Raw genomic sequence first — 14,904 nt, 5'->3', positions numbered from 1 at the left:
AGGTTTCTCATAGTCAGCATTGTCACTGGCGTCCCACTGGATGGGAATTCTCCCTGCCCACTGGGTGTGAGTTTTCCTTGCCCTTTTGCGGGTTCTTCCGAGGATGTCGTAGTCGTAATGGTTTGTGCAGTCCTTTGAGACATTTGTGATTTGGGGCTATATAAATAAACATTGATTGATTGATTGACAGATAGATAGATAGATAGATAGATATGCTGTCAAATGATTCAATGTTATTTAATCTAATCCAAATTATTTTAAAAAAGCCCAATATTTGGACACAAAGGCCATTTTATTGTCGGAATGTAATTCAGGAACATTTTCAAATGTTTTTATTTGAATGCAGTACATTTATTTACTCACAACTTGGTAATCTAAACTTTAGCCAGGCGTTTATTTTTTGACGTGACAACAATCTAAGTCTCCTCGCCCGTCTTACACTGACGTAAGCAAGCATCCACATGATCACTTACGGCGCCGACCGCCTAAACACAACGTGCGGCCACGCTAAAGGAGCTTTTATAGTCAAAGTAAATGGCAGGAATAATCCCATTCTATAGCACACTTGTGTATTTATGTCTATGAGCCTTTAAACTGAATACAATTGTAATATCAAACAGTATAACAGATACTTTTAGAGCTGCTGCTGAAGGGAGGAGAACTTCACAGTTGGATTGTTTAAAGCCAATAAATACCTCATGGCCACCAGTAGGGAAAGGGAGACATCCTGCTTCTTCTGGCTCCTCCCAAAAAAAGTCCATCCTCTGCTTCTCCACAAGGTCTGATAAACTGTTCCAAAGGCGCTGTTGGGTTGTCCCTGTCCCGTCTGACTTCGCTCTCCATGGTAACTGCTCCTTCGCAGGCTTGACGATTTTTTGCTGCTTGAAAACAGCCCACACACTCATGTCAGGGCTGTGTTGTGTCTCTCTTTTTTTGTCACTTTAACTAAGCATACCTGATGATATACAGGTACTTGCATAATCACATGGTTAGCATGCAGAAATATGAAGGTTAGATAAATATACTCTTTTTAATAAGTGTGTGTTTATGCTGGCAATATACAGCAGAGGCCACGCCTTCTCCTCACTCAATGCGTTTTTTTTATTTTCATGACTATTTACATTGTAAAATGTCACATCAAAACTAGGAATGAACTCATGTGGAGTTGTGTACTTAAAACCGACATGTTTTGTATTCTAGTTTCATTCAAAATAGCCACCCTTGGCTCTGGTCCCTGCTTTGCAGACTCCTGGCATTCTCTCCATGAGCTTGACGAGGTCGTCACCTGAAATAGTTTTCACTTCGCAGGTGTGCTTGTGAAGCTCATGGAGAGAATGCCACGAGTGTGCAAAGCAGTAATCGGAGCAAAGGGTGGCTATTTTGAAGAAACCGATTGATTTAATTGGTTTTACCCTTTAAAATCGTTTTTAATCATATTTATTTTTAAATTGGCTTTAGCCCTGTGATGAGGAGGCGACTTGTCCAGGGCGTACCCTGCTTTCCGCCCGAATACGACCGAGATAGGCTCCCCCGCCACCCCAAAAGGGACAAGCGGTAGAAAATGGATGGATGGAACTCATTGGGGACGGCGTGGCGCAGTGGTAGAGTGGCCGTGCGCAACCCGAGGGCCCCTGGTTCAATCCCCACCTAGCACCAACCTCCTCACGTCCATTGTGTCCTTGAGCAAGACACTTCACCCTTGCTCCTGATGGGTGCCGGTTAGCGCCTTGCATGGCAGCTCCCTCCATCAGTGTGTGAATGTGGAAGTAGTGTCAAGGCGCTTTGAGTACCTTGAGGGTAGAAAAGCGCGATACAAGTACATTTATCATTATCTTTATCATTGGTGGAGCTAAGGATGATATTTGGAAATGGAAATTGAAATTATTTATTGTCAATTCTTAACATGCACAAGACACATAAGAACTGAAAAGTACATTTTCGGCACAGACCCACTGACGTTACAGGGAGATAAGACGGGACCACCAACGGATTAGCCATTTTTACGGCGCTCCTTAAAAAATGTGGGAAAAAAGGTGATATTGGGAAAGGGGGGAAGAGTAAAAAAAAAATCAGTGAAAGGAAAAAAATAACTCATTTGCTATGCACACATAAACACGTTACATTTAATCACGAAAACTTGCACAGAGAGGGGGGGAGGGGGGGGGTAGTTGGAGCCCCCGAAGGATTTGAGGGGATAAACAAGTGGTGGTGTAGGCGTGGGGGCGTGGGGGGGGGGGGGGGGGGTGGGGCGGGGGTGAGAGTGTGCCCAATTGTCTTGGGTGTGATGGTGTAATGTTTTTGTAGACTGAGGCCGAACTGAAAAAGTTCGACTCCAGGTGTCGTTGAGAAGGGGGGGGAGGTCAAAAGCGTCCATCATTGAGGTGTCCTCGAGGGTGTTTTTCAGAGCAGTCTGGTCCTAGCGCCAAGGCCATTTGAGGGAGTCAAATCGTAGATTGGATGTTTGTTTTTCGCGAACAGACAAAACAATGGCTTGTCTGTTCTCTCAAATTCAATTAAATCTTCCTTTACTGCAAAATTCTCCACGATGTGATCCATTTTGCGATTTAGTTCAGAAATCGCTACAGTCTGTGTTCCCAAACCTTCCATTGCGACGAACAGCCTTTGGGCTCCTTCAGTGGCTGCCAACGTCTTACGAATTTGACGATTCACTAGAGCAACGCCCAGCCCAATCAGCAGGTGACCCGCGATCACGGTTCCAAATAGGTAGATGTCTTCCATGTCCTTGATGGAAAGTATTGAGAGGCACATGATTCTCCATTTATTCCAGGAGTCTCTGAAGTACCCCATAGCCGGGCTCCCCTGAACCTCTTTTCCTTGTCGAAAAGACTGTCAATTGCAACCAGAGTCCAGCTGATCATATCCATGTCTGATGTTTAGATTTGAGGACAGCGCAAAGAAGGAGGCTTCAGAAAAGTTCAGACGAAGACAAGGACACAGAGAGCAAGCCGGGAAGGAGGGAGCAGGGAAAAATGCGACCACCCTCACCAAGAGGCAAGACAGAAAGATATATATACTGACTGTGTTAGATCCACTATGGACTGGACTCTCACTATTGTGTTGAATCCACTAAGGACTGGACTCTCACTAGTGTGTTAAATCCACTATGGACTGGACTCTCACTAGTGTGTTAGATCCACTATGGACTGGACTCTCACTATTATGTTAGATCCCCTATGGACTGGACTCTCCCTATTATGTTAGATCCCCTATGGACTGGACTCTCACTATTATTTTAGATCCACTATGGACTGGACTCTCACTATTATGTTAGATCCACAATGGACTGGACTCTCACTATTGTGTTAGATCCACTATGGACTGGACTCTCACAATTATGTTGGATCCACTATGGACTGGACTCTCACTATTATGTTGGATCCACTATCAGAATCAGAATCCGAAAAGTTTTTATTGCCATTGTTTGAGAACGGGTTCACAAACTAGGAATTTTACTTGGCGCAGTCGTTATTGTTCGCGTGTCTGATGGCCGAGGGGAAAAAACTGCTTAAATGGCGGGAGGTGTGGGTCTGGATGGACCGTAGTCTCCTGCCTACGGTCCATCCAGACTGGACTCTCAATATTATGTTAGATCCACTATGGACTGGACTTTCACAATATTATACTAGACCCACTCGACGTCCATTGCTTTCGGTCTCCCCTAGAGGGGGTGGTCCTCTCCAAGGTTTCTCATAGTCATTAACATTGATATCTAAACTGGATTGTGAGTTTTTCCTTGCCCTTATGTGGGTTTTGAACCGAGGATGTCGTAGTTGCTTGTGCAGCTTTTTGAGACAGCGCAAAGAAGGAGGCTTCAGAAAAGTTCAGACAAAGAACAAGGACACAGAGAGCAAGCAGGGAAGGAGGGAGCGGGGAAAAATGCGACCGCCCTCACCAAGAGGCAAGACAGAAAGATATACAAAGGACTCCGGCTTATTAGTGATTCCCAAAGCCCAAAAAAAGTCTGCGGGCTATAGAGCTTTTTCATTTCGGGCTCCAGTACTCTGGAATGCCCTCCCGGTAACAGTTCGAGATGCTACCTCAGTAGAAGCATTTAAGTCTCACCTTAAAACTCATTTGTATACTCTAGCCTTTAAATAGACTCCCTTTTTAGACCAGTTGATCTGCCGTTTCTTTTCTTTTTCTTCTATGTCCCACTCTCCTTTGTGGAGGGGGTCCGGTCCGATCCGATGGCCATGTACTGCTTGCCTGTGTATCGGCTGGGGACATCTCTGCGCTGCTGATCCGCCTCCGCTTGGGATGGTTTCCTGCTGGCTCCGCTGTGAACGGGACTCTCGCTGCTGTGTTGGATCCGCTTTGGACTGGACTCTCGCGACTGTGTTGGATCCATTATGGATCGAACTTTCACAGTATCATGTTAGACCCGCTCGACATCCATTGCTTTCCTCCTCTCCAAGGTTCTCATAGTCATTATTGTCACCGACGTCCCACTGGGTGTGAGTTTTTCCTTGCCCTTATGTGGGCCTACCGAGGATGTCGTAGTGGTTTGTGCAGCCCTTTGAGACACTAGTGATTTAGGGCTATATAAGTAAACATTGATTGATAAAATAAATATGGATATAAAACGTGTTTTCAGTTATTTCACATTTTTGTGGAGTTATGTACTTATTTTTGTTGTTGTTAAGTACATAACTCCACATGTGTTCATTCATAGTTTTGATAGTAAATAGTCATGAAAATGTAGAAAACCCATTGGTGTGTCCAAACTTTTGCACTGTTTTGTAGGTAATTAGCAGTAAGAATATAAAAATCCTTCACTGTCAGGACAGAATAAACCGTATCGTGTTGATTTGCATCAAATAATTCTGCTTCTACAACATTTTGCACATGCATGAACAAGACGTGTTCTTGTCTGCACTTTTCTCTTCGAATAGTCACATTTCTTCCAGGTGTTTTCACACGGCTGTTGTAAGACAAACAGCCGTTTCCTCATCTTTCTCGGAACTTTGCACAAAAAGCCACCGATAACTCTAAGAATGCAAGATGAGCACACACACACACGACAAAGTAAGAGCAGACACGAAAGAGTTGAAAGTTTCCCAAAGTTCTGTGATGGAATAAAGTGGGACAGACCTCTTCAGCTCAGATGGTCAAGTCGCCGTTCATCTGGGGAGAAATCAGAGAAAAAAATGGCCGTTAGGTTAAATTGCTTGTGTGTGTGTAGTTATATTGAGATGAGTTTGGTCTCACTGCGTCTTTGATGTCTTTGGGACTGACTGACTGCTCCAAAAGCTCGTACACCTCATGTGTCATGGGCATTATTTTGCCCTGCATGTGGGACGGAGGTCTGCAGGGCGGAGAAACAGGTGATCAACTCAAGGGTTCCGACGCAAGAATTGGAAAGACTGGCTTACACTGTTGAGACTGAGATGAGCTCCGTCTTCATGTAGCCGGTGTTTATGTTCTCCACCTCCATGGGCTCTGGAGCTGGGTGCCAGTCAAATACGAATCAAACACAAATCCTCCCCCGTGAACGTCAACAAACCCCCCAAAACCAGTGAAGTTGGCATGTTTTCAACTTACAAACCCCGTTTCCATATGAGTTGGGAAATTGTGTTTGATGTAAATATAAACGGAATCCTTTTCAACCCATGTTCAATTGAATGCACTACAAAGACAAGATATTTGTATTCAAACTCATAAACTTTTCATTTTTGCAAATAATAACGTAGAATTTCATGGCTGCAACACCTGCCAAAGTAGTTGGGAAAGGGCATGTTCACCACTGTGTTACATCACTTTTTCTTTTAACAGCACTCAATAAACGTTTGGGAACTGAGGAAACTAATTGTTGAAGCTTTTAAAGTGGAATTCTTTCCCATTCTTGTTTTATGTAGAGCTTCAGTCGTTCAACAGTCCGGGGTCTCCGCTGTCGTATTTTACGCTTCATAATGCGCCACACATTTTCCATGGGAGACAGGTCTGGACTGTAGGCGGGCAAGGAAAGTATCCACACTCTTTTTTTACGAAGCCACGCTGTTGTAACACGTGCTGAATGTGGTTTGGCATTGTCTTGCTGAAATAAGCAGGGGCGTCCATGAAAAGGTGGCAGCATATGTTGTTCCAAAACCTGTATGTACCTTTCAGCATTAATGGTGCCTTCACAGATGTGTAAGTTACCCATGTCTTGGGCACTAATGCACCCCCATACCATCACAGATGCTGGCTTTTGAACTTTGCAACTAGGACACTCCGGATGGTTATTTTCCTCTTTGTTCCGGAGGACACGACGTCCACAGTTTCCCAAAACAATTTGAAATGTGGACTCGTCAGACCACAGAACACTTTTCCACTTTGATTCAGTCCATCTCAGATGAGATCAGCCCCAGTGAAGCCGGCGGCGTTTCTGGGTGTTGTTGATAAACGGCTTTCGCTTTGCATAGTAGAGTTTTAACTTGCCTTTACAGATGTAGCGACCAACTATAGTTACTGACAGTGGTTTTCTGAAGTGTTCCTGAGACCATGCGGTGATATCCTTTACACACTGATGTCGCTTTTTGATGCGGTACGCCCTGAGGGATCCAAGGTCCGTAATATATTGGCTTACATGCTGTGATTTCTCCAGATTCTCTGAACCTTTTGATGATATTACGGACCGTGGATGGTGAAATCCCTACATTCCTTGCAATAGCTGGTTGAGACATGTTGTTCTTAAACTGTTGGACAATTTTGTGGCCGTGGATGAAGCGCTGGCTGCCCAGAATCGGGACCCTGGGTGGACCGCTCGCCTGTGCATGGATTGGGGACATCTCTGCGCTGCTGAACAGTCTCTGCTCGGGATGGTCTCTTACTGGGCCCACTATGGACTGAACTCTCACTACTATGTTGGATCCACTATGGACTGGACTCTCACTATTATGTTAGATCCACTATGGACTGAACTCTCACTACTATGTTGGATCCACTATGGACTGGACTCTCACTATTATGTTAGATCAATTATGGATTGGACTCACACTATTGTGTTAGATACCCTATGGACTGGACTCTCACTATTATTTTAGATCCACTATGGACTGGACTCTCACTATTATTTTAGATCCACAATGGACTGGACTCTCACTATTATGTTAGATCCACTATGGACTGGACTCTCACTATTATGTTAGATCCACTATGGACTGGACTCACTATTATCGGAATCAGAATCAGAGAAGTTTTTATTGCCATTGTTTGAGAACGGGTTCACAAACTAGGAATTTTACTTGGCGCAATCGTGCAACATAAAAGACATAACACAGAATAAAATAACATGAGCTGTAACTGAGCTATCAGATCCTGTTATTGTTCACGTGTCTGATGGCCGAGGGGAAAAAACTGTTTAAATGGCGGGAGGTGTGGGTCTGGATGGACCGTAGTCTCCTGCCTACGGTCCATCCAGACATCCGGACATCCGGACATCCAGAGTGGACTCTCAATATTATGTTAGATCCACTATGGACTGGACTCTCACTATTATGTTAGATCCACTATGGACTGGAGTCTCACACTATTATGTTAGATCCACTATGGACTGGACTTTCACTATTATGGTAGATCCACTATGGACTGGACTCTCACTATTATGTTAGATCCACTATGGAGTGGACTCTCACACTATTATGTTAGATCCACTATGGACTGGACTCTCACACTATTATGTTAGATCCACTATGGACTGGACTCTCACACTATTATGTTTGATCCACTATGGACTAGACTCTCACACTATTATGTTAGATCCACTATGGACTGGACTATCACTATTATGTTAGATCCACTATGGACTGGACTCTCACTATTATGTTAGATCCACTATGGACTGGACTCTCACTATTATGTTAGATCCACTATGGACTGGACTCTCACTATTATGTTAGATCCACTATGGACTGGACTCTCACTATTATGTTAGATCTACTATGGACTGGACTTTCACAATATTATACTAGACCCAGTCGACGTCCATTGCTTTCGGTCTCCCCAATAGGGGAGGGTCCTCTCCAAGGTTTCTCATAGTCATTAACATTTAAACTGGATTGTGAGTTTTTCCCTTGCCCTTATGTGGGTTTTGAACCGAGGATGTCGTTGTGTCTTGTGCAGTCCTTTGAGACACTTGTGATTCAGGGCTATATAAAAAAAACATTGATTGATTGATTGATTGGTATTTGTTGACAAATTCCTGACCGCCGCCACGTCCTTGTTTTTGCGAATGACTTGAACATTTCATGAAAGCTGCTTTAATACCCAATCATGGCACCCACCTGTTGCCAATTAGCCTGTCCACTTGTGGGATGTTCCAAATAAGTGTCTGATGAGCATTCCTCAACTTTCTCATTCTTTTTTTGCCACTTGTGCCACCTTTTTTGAAACATCAAAATCCAAAGGAGCTAATATTTGCAAAAAATAAACAAGCTTTCCAGTTCAAACGTTAAATATCTTGTCTTTGCAGTCGATTGAACTGATTTTAGGTTGAAAAACTTTTGCAAATCATTGTATTCTCTTTTTATTCATGATTTACATAACCTGCAATGAGGTGGCGACTTGTCCAGGGTGTACCCCGCCTTCCGCCCGATTGTAGCTGAGATAGGCGCCAGCGCCCCCCGCGACCCCAAAAGGGAATAAGCGGTAGAAAATGGATGGATGGATTTACATAACCAGCCAACTTCGCTGCTTTTGGGTTTTGTACAATAAAGGGGAATCATCTGCGACTTACCTTCTGCGTTTTTGGTGTAGTATTTCCCGAAGGCGTCGTCTTTTGGGAGGTTAGGGTAGAGGAAGCGGAGCGGATTATCAGGGATGTCGTCCGCCGCCATCACCTTGTAGGTGCGGATGATGTCGGCCAGCCGGACCGCGGTCAAATCCTTCTTTGTGTACGGCTCCACTGAGTGGAAGATGGGGTTGTCTGGTGAGAGGAATCATGAACATTTGTCAAAGTCAGGCTTCCAATCTAAATCTTTAGAGCACCATACAGAAAAAGAAGTAAGGCTACTTGGATGTTCTTCACCTTTTGTATGTTAGACACGCTAAAACTTTATGTGGGTCAAAGTGTGCCAAGCAGGTAACTACAGTAAATAAAACATATCAATTAATCAATCGATCAATGTTTACTTACATAGCCCTAAATCACTAGTGTCTCAAAGGGCTGCACAAACCACTACGACATCCTCGGTAGGCCCACATAAGGGCAAGGAAAACTCACACCCAGTGGGACGTCGGTGACAATGATGACTATGAGAACCTTGGAGAGGAGGAAAGCAATGGATGTCGAGCGGGTCTAACATGATACTGTGAAAGTTCAATCCATAATGGATCCAACACAGTCGCGAGAGTCCAGTCCAAAGCGGATCCAACACAGCAGCGAGAGTCCCGTTCACAGCGGAGCCAGCGGGAAACCATCCCAAGCGGAGGCGGATCAGCAGCGAAGAGATGTCCCCAGCCGATACACAGGCGAGCAGTACATGGCCACCGGATCGGATCGGACCGGACCTCCTCCACAAGGGAGATTGGGACATAGAAGAAAAAGAAAAGAAACGGCAGATCAACTGGTCTAAAAAGGGAGTCTATTTAAAGGCTAGAGTATACAAATGAGTTTTAAGGTGAGACTTAAATGCTTCTACTGAGGTGGCATCGCGAACTGTTACCGGGAGGGCATTCCAGAGTACTGGAGCCCGAACGGAAAACGCTCTACAGCCCGCAGACTTTTTTTGTATATTTATCTTTTTTTACTTTTACAGGCAAATATATATTTTTAAATCTACAATTCCATCCATCCATTTTCTACCGCTTGTCCTCTTTTTGGGGTCGCCGGAGCCTATCTCAGCTGCCTTCGGGCGGGGGTTCACCCTGGGCCTGAATCAACAACTACAGACATTTACTCTGATCATAATCGTTTAGCAATTTATTCTGACTGACCATGAAAAGAGTTTTATTGATCTGCTGGATGGTAAAGCGGCTGGTCAGAAACTTGAGGGTTCCTGGTTCGATGCCATCCTAATCACCGAGTCATACCAAAGACTATAAAAATGGGAACAATTACCTCCCTGCTTGGCACTCAGCATCAAGGGTTGGGATTGGGGGTTAAATCACCAAAAATGATTCCCGGGCGTGGCCACCGCTGCTGCTCACTGCTCCTCTCGCCTCCCAGGGATTGATCAAAGGTGAGAGTTAAATGCATTGAATAATATCGCCACACCTAGTGTGTGTGTGACTATCATTGGTACTTTAAATTTAACCATACTTGCCAACCCTCCCGATTTTCCCGGGACACTCCCGAATTTAAGTGCTCCTCCCGAAAATCTCCCGGGGCAACCATTCTCCCGAATTTCTCCCGATTTTCAACCAGACAACAATATTGGGGGCGTGCCTTAAAGGTACTGTCTTTAGCGTCCTTTACAACCTGTCATCGCTTCCGCTTTTCCTCCATATTAACAGCCTGCCTCCCAGTCACATAACATATGCGGCTTTAACACACACACATAAGTGAATGCAAGGCATACTTGGTCAACAGCCATACAGGTCACACTGAGGGTGGCAGTATAAACTACTTCAACACTGTTACAAATAAGCGCCACACTGTGAACCCACACCAAACCAGAATGACAAACACATTTGGGGAGAACATCCGGGGTGAGAAAGAAAAAAAATCGGTCTAAGCCTGGGCCCCTGGAGAGGGGGTCCAGACTGAGGCCAAGGGAAAAAACAACTCATAGCCATAGCACACATCCCTCTTACATGTGTGTAAGAGGGAAACATCAAATATCAAAGAACCCAAAGGACGTAATATACATTAAAATAGAACATATTACATTTTGGTGCTGTTTACTTGAGTCAAATTGCAGTCTGCATGTATCTCTTTTGTGTGACTGCCATCATATTGCAGTCTTCACGTATCTCTTGTGTGACTGCCATCATATTGCAGTCTACACGTATTTCTTATGTGTGACTGCCATCGTATATCAGTCTACACGTATCTCTTATGTGTGACTGCCATCATATATCAGTCTACACGTATCTCTTATGTGTGACTGCCATCATATTGCAGTCTACACGTATCTCTTCTGTGTGACTGCCATCGTATTGCAGTCTACACGTATCTCTTATGTGTGACTGCCATCGTATATCAGTCTACACGTGTCTCTTATGTGTGACTGCCATCATATTGCAGTCTACACGTATCTCTTCTGTGTGACTGCCATCGTATTGCAGTCTACACGTATCTCTTATGTGTGACTGCCATCGTATTGCAGTCTACACGTGTCTCTTATGTGTGACTGCTATCGTATTGCAATCTGCACGTATCGCTTATGTGTGACTGCCATCATATTGCAGTCTACACGTATCTCTTATGTGTGACTGCCATCATATTGCAGTCTACACGTATCTCTTATGTGTGACTGCCATCATATCGCAGTCTACACGTATCTCTTATGTGTGACTGCTATCATATTGCAGTCTACACGTATCTCCTATGTGTGACTGCCATCATATTGCAGTCTACACGTATCTCCTATGTGTGACTGCCATCATATTGCAGTCTACACGTATCTCCTATGTGTGACTGCCATCATATTGCAGTCTACACGTATCTCTTATGTGTGACTGCCATCATATTGCAGTCTACACGTATCTCTTATGTGTGACTGCCATCGTATATCAGTCTACACGTATCTCTTATGTGTGACTGCCATCGTGTTGCAGTCTACACGTGTCTCTTATGTGTGACTGCTATCATATTGTAATCTGCACGTATCGCTTATGTGTGACTGCCATCATATTGCAGTCTACACGCATCTCTTATGTGTGACTTGCATCATATTGCAGTCCACAGGTATCTCTTCTGTGTGACTGCCATCATATTGCAGTCTACACGTATCTCCTATGTGTGACTGCCATCATATTGCAGTCTACACGTATCTCTTATGTGTGACTGCCATCGTATATCAGTCTACACGTATCTCTTATGTGTGACTGCCATCGTGTTGCAGTCTACACGTATCTCTTATGTGTGACTGCCATCGTGTTGCAGTCTACACGTGTCTCTTATGTGTGACTTGCATCATATTGCAGTCCACAGGTATCTCTTCTGTGTGACTGCCATCATATTGCAGTCTACACGTATCTCCTATGTGTGACTGCCATCATATTGCAGTCTACACGTATCTCTTATGTGTGACTGCCATCGTATATCAGTCTACACGTATCTCTTATGTGTGACTGCCATCGTGTTGCAGTCTACACGTGTCTCTTATGTGTGACTGCTATCATATTGTAATCTGCACGTATCGCTTATGTGTGACTGCCATCATATTGCAGTCTACACGCATCTCTTATATGTGACTTGCATCATATTGCAGTCCACAGGTATCTCTTCTGTGTGACTGCCATCATATTGCAGTCCACACGTATCTCTTATGTGTGACTGCCATCATATTGCAGTCTACACGTATCTCTTATGTGTGACTGCCATCATATCGCAGTCCACAGGTATCTCTTCTGTGTGACTGCCATCATATTGCAGTCCACACGTATCTTTTATGTGTGACTGCCATCGTATATCAGTCTACACGTATCTCTTCTGTGTGACTGCCATCATATTGCAGTCTACACGTATCTCTTCTGCGTGACTACCATCATATTGCAGTCCACAGGTATCTCTTATGTGTGACTGCCATCGTATTGCAGACTACACGTATATCTTATGTGGGACTGCCATTTACTGGTCACACGTTTCATTTCACCATGCACCAAATAAAATAGCTTCGAGGTCGGTAAGCACAACCAAAATTATTCCGTACATTAGGCGCACTGGGTTATAAGGCGCACTGTCGAGTTTTGAGGGGAAAACAAGGATTTGAAGTGAAGTGAATTATATTTATATAGCGCTTTTCTCTAGTGACTCAAAGCACTTTACATAGTGAAACCCAATATCTAAGTTACATTTAAACCAGTGTGGGTGGCACTGGGAGCAGGTGGGTAAAGTGTCTTGCCAAAGGACACAACGGCATTGACTAGGATGGCGGGAGCGGGAATCGAACCTGCAACCCTCAAGTTGCTGGCACGGCTGCTCAACCAACCGAGCTAAACCGCCCCCGTGCGCCTTATAGTTCGGAAAATACGGTAACATAAATTATTATTGGCCCTAATTTTTCTTGGCAATGTTGAAAACAAGTATGAGACAGGACGATGAGGGACGAGCTGCAAAAGAGCCCACCGCGCCACACCTTGGACAGGTCGAAATGCAGGGACAAGACTTGGGTGGACAATTTACCGATGGCGCTCACCGTGTATGTCATGTTCGATCCACGTGAAGGTAATGGCTCCTTCTTTGCTGCTCTCGCTGAACCTGAGCAAGAAGGTCCCTGGACACTTGTCGCTCAGCAGAGCCCGCTCGCGCTCCTTACTGATGAACCCCATGATGTAGCTGCACACACAGGAAGTACAAACACTCGCTTTGAGTACTAAGATGCTTAGGATTCGACAGGTGTGAATAGGGCTGGGCGATACGGCCTTTCATTGATATCTCGATATTTTTAGGCCATGTCCCGATGCACGATATATATCTCGATATTTTGCCTTAGCCTTGAATTAACCCTTGATCATGCACCTGGGGATAGGCCCCTCCCACCTCCAAAGACATGCACCTGGGGATAGGTTGATTGGCAACACTAAATTGGCCCTAGTGTGTGAATGTGAGTGTGAATGTTGTCTGTCTATCTGTGTTGGCCCTGCGATGAGGTGGCGACTTGTCCAGGGTGTACCCCGCCTTCCGCCCGATTGTAGCTGAGATAGGCGCCGATGATTCTATGTGTTTACATTAAAACATTATTCCACTGTTCCACTCAGGATTGAATACAAAGTCTCCCTACTAACCCACCAGTGCCTCCATTGAAATGCCCCCCCCCCTCTACCTCAAAGAACTACTCGCCCCCAAATCCTCCACCCGACACCAGGCTAACCTCCTCCAACATCCGAGGACAAAGCTACGAACAGTGGGAAACCAGGCTTTCTGCTCCACCGCTCCCAGTCTGTGGAACGCTCTCCCTGACCACATGAGGGCACCACAGACTGTGGACGCTTTTTTAGAAAATGCTTTAAAACCCTTTTTTTTTTTTTTTAGATATATGCATTCTAGCTATTAGGCTGTTGTAGTTTTTATTTTTATTATGTTTTTTTTTAATACACTGTAGCACTTTGAGGTTATTTGCTCAATATTTGCTTTTTACAAATAAAATCTATTATTATTATTAATATTAGGGACCGATGTCCCCTTTGGGAAAGAGGACCCTATTGAATTTCCAAGGTTTTATTATTATTCTTTATTATTATACCGCCGTCTCTTTGAGCTGTGGTTTGACCCCCTTGACGTGCTTCACAGCTCACCAAATTTGACACACACATCAGGACTGGCAAAAATTGCGATCTAATCAAAAAACCAAGCCCCCAAACTCGAGGTTGCGCTCTAGCGCCCCCCTAGGAAGAAAACACAAACAAAACTGTCTTGGCGCAGTGAGAGAGTGGCCGTGCGTAACCCGAGGGTCCCTGGTTCAATCCCCACCTAGTACCAACCTCGTCACGTCCGTTGTGTCCTGAGCAAGACACTTCACCCTTGCTCCTGATGGGTGCTGGTTAGCGCCTTGCATGGCAGCTCCCTCCATCAGTGTGTGAATGTGTGTGTGAATGGCTAAATGTGGAAGTAGTGTCAAAGCGCTTTGAGTACCTTGAAGGTAGAAAAGCGCTATACAAGTACAACCCATTTATTTATTTAACTAGCAATATGTTTGGAGGAGAAAAGGTGAGGCCTTTAATCCCAGGAACACTATGCCTACCGTCAAGCATGGTGGTGGTAGTAATATGCTCTGGCCCGGTTTTGCTGCCAATGGAACT

General features: G+C 44.6%; 1 protein-coding gene across 3 annotated transcripts in view; it reads right to left on the bottom strand.

Moving 5' to 3' along the window:
* Positions 1-273: 273 nt before the first annotated feature.
* The window catches only part of stat1a (signal transducer and activator of transcription 1a), a 50,225-nt gene continuing 35,594 nt past the window's right edge, over positions 274-14,904 (bottom strand). For 2 of the 3 annotated variants that reach the window (XM_061888987.1, XM_061888989.1), the window contains 6 exons: positions 13,302-13,441; positions 8,735-8,923; positions 5,394-5,466; positions 5,230-5,326; positions 5,113-5,145; positions 274-878 (listed from right to left, as the gene is read on the bottom strand). In XM_061888987.1, coding sequence (XP_061744971.1) covers positions 5,122-5,145; positions 5,230-5,326; positions 5,394-5,466; positions 8,735-8,923; positions 13,302-13,441 — 523 coding nt within the window. In that variant the 3' untranslated portion in view covers positions 274-878; positions 5,113-5,121. Of the gene's footprint in view, positions 882-5,112; positions 5,146-5,229; positions 5,327-5,393; positions 5,467-8,734; positions 8,924-13,301; positions 13,442-14,904 lie in introns of all 3 variants that reach the window. The other variant, XM_061888988.1, reaches the window with a different exon arrangement.

Source organism: Nerophis ophidion, linkage group LG27, assembly GCF_033978795.1.
Source record: "Nerophis ophidion isolate RoL-2023_Sa linkage group LG27, RoL_Noph_v1.0, whole genome shotgun sequence".
In the NCBI taxonomy this organism is placed as follows: Eukaryota; Metazoa; Chordata; class Actinopteri; order Syngnathiformes; family Syngnathidae; genus Nerophis; species Nerophis ophidion.
Note: the sequence above shows the minus strand (reverse complement) of the source record. Positions and strands in the feature narration are given on the sequence as shown.